General features: G+C 39.9%; 1 protein-coding gene across 4 annotated transcripts in view; it reads left to right on the top strand.

Moving 5' to 3' along the window:
- Nucleotides 1–120: 120 nt before the first annotated feature.
- Nucleotides 121–6,419, top strand: part of rtn3 (reticulon 3) — a 42,546-nt gene continuing 36,247 nt past the window's right edge. For 2 of the 4 annotated variants that reach the window (XM_044185211.1, XM_044185210.1), the window contains exon 1: nt 134–416. In XM_044185211.1, the coding sequence (XP_044041146.1) occupies nt 326–416 (91 nt within the window). In that variant the 5' untranslated portion in view covers nt 134–325. Of the gene's footprint in view, nt 417–6,419 lie in introns of all 4 variants that reach the window. The other 2 variants (XM_044185208.1, XM_044185209.1) reach the window with 2 other exon arrangements.

Below are 6,419 nucleotides of genomic sequence, written 5' to 3'. Positions count from 1 at the left end.
GGTTTTATATTATTGTACTTGAACGCAGAGACAAGTCTAATTTGTCAGGTTGGAGATGAGATACAGGAGCCTAAACGGAGACCTTGAACGTGTCTCAGCCCTACATGTTTTTCCCCTCCTCCATGGTCCGCCTTGTTTCCCTCCATCTCTGCCAACCTCTCAGTGCTCGGACGTTGCGTTAAGGTGCGGATCCGAGTCCCGCTCTTGGGGAAATTTGAGGAAAGTCAAACGACATATACGCCTTCAAAGGACAGTATAAGACAATTTAAATTGAAACGACAGACATTTAACCGCCTTTGTGCAGTTGTTTTGAAACTACAGTAAAATGGATCCAATGACTCAGTCCGCCCAGATATCATCGTCGCAAGGGTTTGCCGATGGACAAAATTCTGCTGTCAAAGAATCAAAGCTGTCCGGTAAGAAATAGCCTAACGTTAAATTAGCTAGCTAAATGCTAATTTTAACTTAACGTTTTACCATTAATTACTATTAAACCATGTTTAACAATGTTTTTATTTACAGGCATGTTAATGATTTTATAGGTTTACGTCAAGTCCATAACGCAGTAACGTTAATTCAACTAAGAACTGTATCGTTAGCCTTTGTAACGTATAAACCCTTGTCTTTTATTTTGTCTGTTGGTCGCCTGTCTGTGGTTGTTTAGGGTGTTAAAGCTATAATGGGAAACACCTGTGGTAGTGAACATAGCCAGACACACGGCTACCAATCACGTAGCTCCGGCCTGCACCTAGTACACGCCGCTGTCTTGTATGGCGACAACTTTACACAAAACGTCTTTATCAATGTGTCGGGTTTCAGTCACCTTGCTAATAAGCGGAGGCACAATCTATAGCCACTGTAGAGCATGAGGTAAGACATTTAACGGAACAGTATATTCGGACAGCCGAATGGTCAGCTATGCAGCGAAACACAGAATTGGGGGTTGACGCTGCCTACTACAGAGCAGCGTTATTAGCGTTATATCTAAAGAAGACTGCGGGGCTAATTTTAAAAAGAGAATTATTCAAATACGTGCTGCTTATTGCATTTGATGCTAGCCGAAATGGAATCTGTATCCTAATGACTTCTAATATAGTCTTACATCATGTTCTACGACTTGGGTATGTTTGTTGATAAATGATGAACATTACATGACAGTTTTTACAATAACGCTTGGGGTGACAAAGCGTTATCCGTGCTAAATGTTGCGATGCTCTGCACTGCAGATGCATTGTTACTGGGCGACTGCCAGTGAAGGAGGACCTCTTAAAGGCGCATCGCCCTCTTTGTGTTGGTGTCTTGATAATGGTAACAGTCCCAAAACAAAACATCATGTCTGAAGAGAGTCAGTACTATGATTAATTTCTGTCTACTAACTGTCACCACCTCCCAGTAGATTTTCAGGTTACACAGTCTAGATAAGTCTAATTAAAACAAAGGACCAGTGTTGTCTCCCAGGGCCTTATTGACAGGTTATTGTGTATGAGGGAGTGGCCGCTTCACCATCAGTGAGTGTGTGTATATTTGTCTATGTGTTAAGCTGTCTGATTTGGACTCCATGGCTCAATCAGTCACTACATGTGAGCCATTTGAAAATCCTTCAAAGCCATGTTCTGTTAATCAAAAGGATTGTAGGCTTTGTAGAATTTATAGCACATGTGGTCATGGGTGTCAACTGGGTGTGGCACATGATGCCTCACTGAGTTTCAATTCTGTCTTTGAAGTTGTTGTCACTAAGGAGAGGAAAGCAAAATTAAATCTACTGGGACACAAAAGTAAGCATATAAATTCACATCAGAAACCATTTAGGACCATGATTCTTTTCATGCTTACAATCATGTGATGTACAGTATGACTAAAAAAATCTAGTCTATTAGTCAATAATTATAAATGGCTCCATGTTGTCCCAGAAAATTGGCAGCCATGTGAAGTTTGGAAATTTTGGTGCTTGATAATATTTGATGCTGGGAGTTTTGTATAGCTTGGGGTTTATTTACTAAACATCCCTATAGTAAGGTCTAAAAATTCAGAGGTGGTTCTCACAGCTGTGGCATATGCTAACAGCCATAGCTTTTTATGAGCTTCTGTTAGAACTAGTTTTTCTCTGCCACTGAACTATAATTTATCAGGCAGACTCCAGAAAACATGGCTGTGAAAATACATAGTTTTTCTGGAGCCCTGAACAAACTCAGAATGATCGCGGTTGTTTTTTTTAAAACATCTATGGCAGATAACGGCCTTGCCTTCCACAAACCTTACTCATTGCAACACTGCTGAGTCACTTCAAAGTATGTGCTTTGGGCCCTACTCTGCATCCACATCATATGGAAAGATGCTGTTTTGAGTTATGGTCTTCCTACTCTGAAATACTTTTAACCTTGTCTTATTTATTGCGGTTGGCAATAGATGTCACTTTTTCAACTTTAATTCAAAATAAATATCTGTATTTTAGTGTATGGACATATGTTAATTGGAAATATAACCAACAAAATGAAGAATTTTTACATTAGACTACAGCTAATGATTTATTTGTCATGGATAAGTCTGTCAATCATTTTTTGACTGTCTCAACAGACAGGTTTGAAAAGGATCGCTGTGTTGCTTTGAACTGTCATTCCCTATTATGGAATTGCAGGATGAAAACATAAAATATTAGTAGAATGACTGGTAAAGACAGGAAGAGTAGTCAAGCTCCGGGAAATATGAATCGTCTGAAAATCCACACATGGCGGCTGTTATTTACTTAAGACATGTCTTTAAGCCTAATTTCCCCTGTTGTATATTTGTTACTTTAGTAACAAGCCTTCCAGCAGAAATACAGTTTATTCAGTAATTGTTTCCAGTCGCTTCCTCTTAGTTGTTTTATTTATTTATTTTTATCACAGTTAAGCTACCGTAAATAAAACTCAACACTTCTTGAACATATGTTTCACATTAAAACCACATTAAAACCTGCCATGGCTTAAATGGCATGCTTCCCTTTCCTGGTAGGCTTTTTTTAATTTGAAACATCTACAGGAAATGTTGATTTGCAATGGCAATAGCTTAATGTTGATCAAAAACCAGCAAAGTTGAAGCAATTGGAAATAATTAATCAAAAAGAAAATGTGTTTTCAGTAGAGTGATGAGTATGATATGATTCTGTACATTTCCATTGTATTTTATTTTTATTTTTCTGTGGACATCACAGCTACCAGATGGCCTGGCCCGCCTTTCCAGCTTCTGTCTGTAGCTAAGCCCATTCCACTTGACTTGCCCACTGATGAGTGACACTAGTCACAAAGGAAGTGGCACAGTTCAAAATGAGGACCTCATTTCTCAAACTACATTGCATCAGATTTTCAGGGGAAGTTAGCCCTGGAATCAATCCATGAATTGCTGCATTATGTGTAATCTCGCAATTGGAAACAGTTTAGAGTGGGGTTTTTTTTTTTTTTGTAAAAAGAAGCCTACTTAAAGATTTTTAACAGACTGTTGCTGCACTCAGACGCTTAATAATCCTCAGCTCACTGATAACTGTAGTTCCCTATTCAGTGTTAAAAATGTGTTCTTTTCCTCTGCTGTGGTATTGGTTGACATAATATTCAATCACTGTGATGAGTTTACATAACTCAAATGACTGTAGTTAGTAGTATCCCAAGCTTAGTGATGCACTGCTATACAAATAGAATAGGTTACATGCAGGGGTATGATTTATTTATTTATTTATTTTGTGACCATTCTCATATCATTCTCATCAATGTTGTTTAATGAACTCATATTTCAGTGAATTAAACATGGTTTTGAATCATTGATCAAGATAGGTGCTCACTAGGGTTGGGCTGATGAACGATTCCATCGACCACTGAGCCATGTACCATTGTAACATAGTGAGTAAAAAGCTATAATAGTAGTTTATTACACTGACTAGTATTTAAAATATTTTTTATAATCATATGATCTGCTTAATGAGGTAACTTAAGCATAGTGTTAACAGTTCTGCTGCAGTTTTCAGACCGTGGTCAGGAAGCCACCCAGCAGCTGGGAAGCAAGACACGGGAACGTGTTGAGTGTTGAGGAGCTGCAGCGTTTATTCATGGGCAAACTCTGCTCCGGTCGCCAACACACCTGTCTGCTTTGAGTGCAGTCTCTCTCTCTCTCTCTCTCTCTCTCTCTCTGGCCCACACACTCACTACGCACTGCCCTGTTCCTTAAAGGAGCGACACTACTCTTATAACAAATAGGGAGGAAAAAGTAAAAGACCGACAACGACGATCCCGATGTTTCACTGTGGACATCGCCCAACCCTAGTGCTCACTGTAAACCACTTGAAAGGGAAGCACACAAGCAAAGCTTCAAGGAACTCTCAGCATCCCCCTCTCTTTGCACTTCTTGCCAAGACAACGCTCCTCCCTCCACTCCCTGCTGGAGCGGACCACATCACTGAGGTCACAGAGGCAATCAGATAGCCCTCAGGGGTGGACAGTACAGGATAGCTGCAGGAATGGTAGGCATGGCAGTAGACCCACCGTGCACCATCACTTCCACTAAGAGATGAGCGTAAGAAGCCAGAGGCCACAGTGGCAAATCTGACTTCCAACTCATGTCTGCCAATGACAGATTTACACAGAAGAACTGTGGTATTTGCATTGTAGACTGTGACTGCATGAGGGCAGTCTAACCCTTGTCCCAGAGACCAAAAATTATAATTTCTACAATTGGACATAGCTTAAAGCTGCATTTATCAATATTTTATATATTAACCATGGATCCAATGACTGTATGTGAAAGGGGATGCTTGTAATCAACCCACAGAGAATTATCACCAATTTATAGCAGCCTATGCTTGGTTATTGGGAGCACCTTAGAACTTAAATATACAATTCATTTCCCACAGAATGAGAAGAGTAATTGTGGTGAGGGGGGGTATATTTTTATTTCTAGTAGGTTATTTCTTATTTCACCATTTTAATTCTACTTAATTATCCACCCATTAATATCTATGTATGTATGTATGTATGTGTGTACGCATTTACAGATTTGTCTACTCATTGGACTTCAATTTTTTATTTTTTTATTTTAAATTACACATTTACAAATCTGATTATGCACACACAGATTACAGTCACATTTGTAAATAGTTCGGCTATAATAATAGCCCCATAGTGAAAATCTGAAATTAATTTCATATTTATGTATGGTTTTTTGGTGGGGGGGTAAGCGGCTATTTTCTTCTTGCAGCCCTCTTAACTCTACCCCCACCAATTTGCCTCTGACAAGTAAGATTTTGAGCTTGCCTTGTGGCTAAAAAGTGAAGGTGTGGTTTGTTAAAAGGGTAACAGCCAAATGAATCTGAGAGAAGGAATGCTGCACTGCAAGGGCACACGAACACCAACCTGCCCAGCCTGTACAAACTCCATTTGAGCCGAACTGAAAGTCGATGCCGCACCTCCCTTAGTAAATCTGAAACTCTCACACATCTTCAGTTCTTACCCATGACTCAAGACACTTTCCTGGCATTTCCAACCTGTCTGACAAAGGAGAATGAGGTGTGAACTCGGGCTTTATTTAGAATGCAAGATGTAATGTCCTCAATTGTTAAATAGAAGTGGTTGCAAAGATACACTACTTGGCCAAAAGTATAACATTCCAGCCTCCACTCTTCTGGTTTCAGGCTTTCCACCAGATGTTGGCTGGCCTCACCTGGCTGGGATTTGCTCCCATTCAGACAGGGGCAGTAGTGAGGTCCAACACTGATATTGGGTGATAAGGCCAGGCTCACAGTCAATTTCCAGTTCACCCCAAAGGTGTTGGTTGGGGTGCAGGGCTCTGTGCAGGCCAGTCAATTTCTTCCACACCAAACTGGGAAAAGTATTTCTTTATGGAGCTGACCTTGTACACAGGGGCATTGTCATGTTGAAACAGGAAAGGGCCAAACACAAACTGTTGGAAGAACTATTGTCTGAAATTGTATGGTGTGGCATAAAGATTTCCCTTAACAAAGGAGCCTAGACCAAACCATGAAAAACAGCCCCAGACCAAACGTATGTGGACATACTTTTGGCCATATAATCTCCATGAAATCTTTTGTGTCCTGCCGGTTTCTATCGTAGCAACGTAAACCATTGGGAGTACTAAAGAAGAAATGGTGGTCTTTTGGTTGTAGTTATTTTGTACTTCTTAGTTCATAGCAACACTAAAGCAAAGTGAGAAGTGCTTTTGTCTGCTTGTAAAGTAAACTGTCTTGGTCTTGCCTGCATAGCAAGTATAAGTGCATGTGTTAAAGTAATTGTAGGTTTATTAGAGTAAACAATTAGAGCATATACATGGGGCATCTCTGTTAACATTTGTATTTTCTGGTAGTTTTGTGGCATGAGTTGTTCAGGCTGGATAAGTTAACTCTTGTTTTCTCTTGATTTGAATGCCTTTATTTTATTGGG

This window comes from Siniperca chuatsi, linkage group LG22 (genome assembly GCF_020085105.1).
Source record: "Siniperca chuatsi isolate FFG_IHB_CAS linkage group LG22, ASM2008510v1, whole genome shotgun sequence".
Taxonomy (NCBI): Eukaryota; Metazoa; Chordata; class Actinopteri; order Centrarchiformes; family Sinipercidae; genus Siniperca; species Siniperca chuatsi.
The sequence above is the reverse complement of the archived record's forward strand: the minus strand, read 5'-3'. Positions and strand labels throughout refer to the sequence as shown.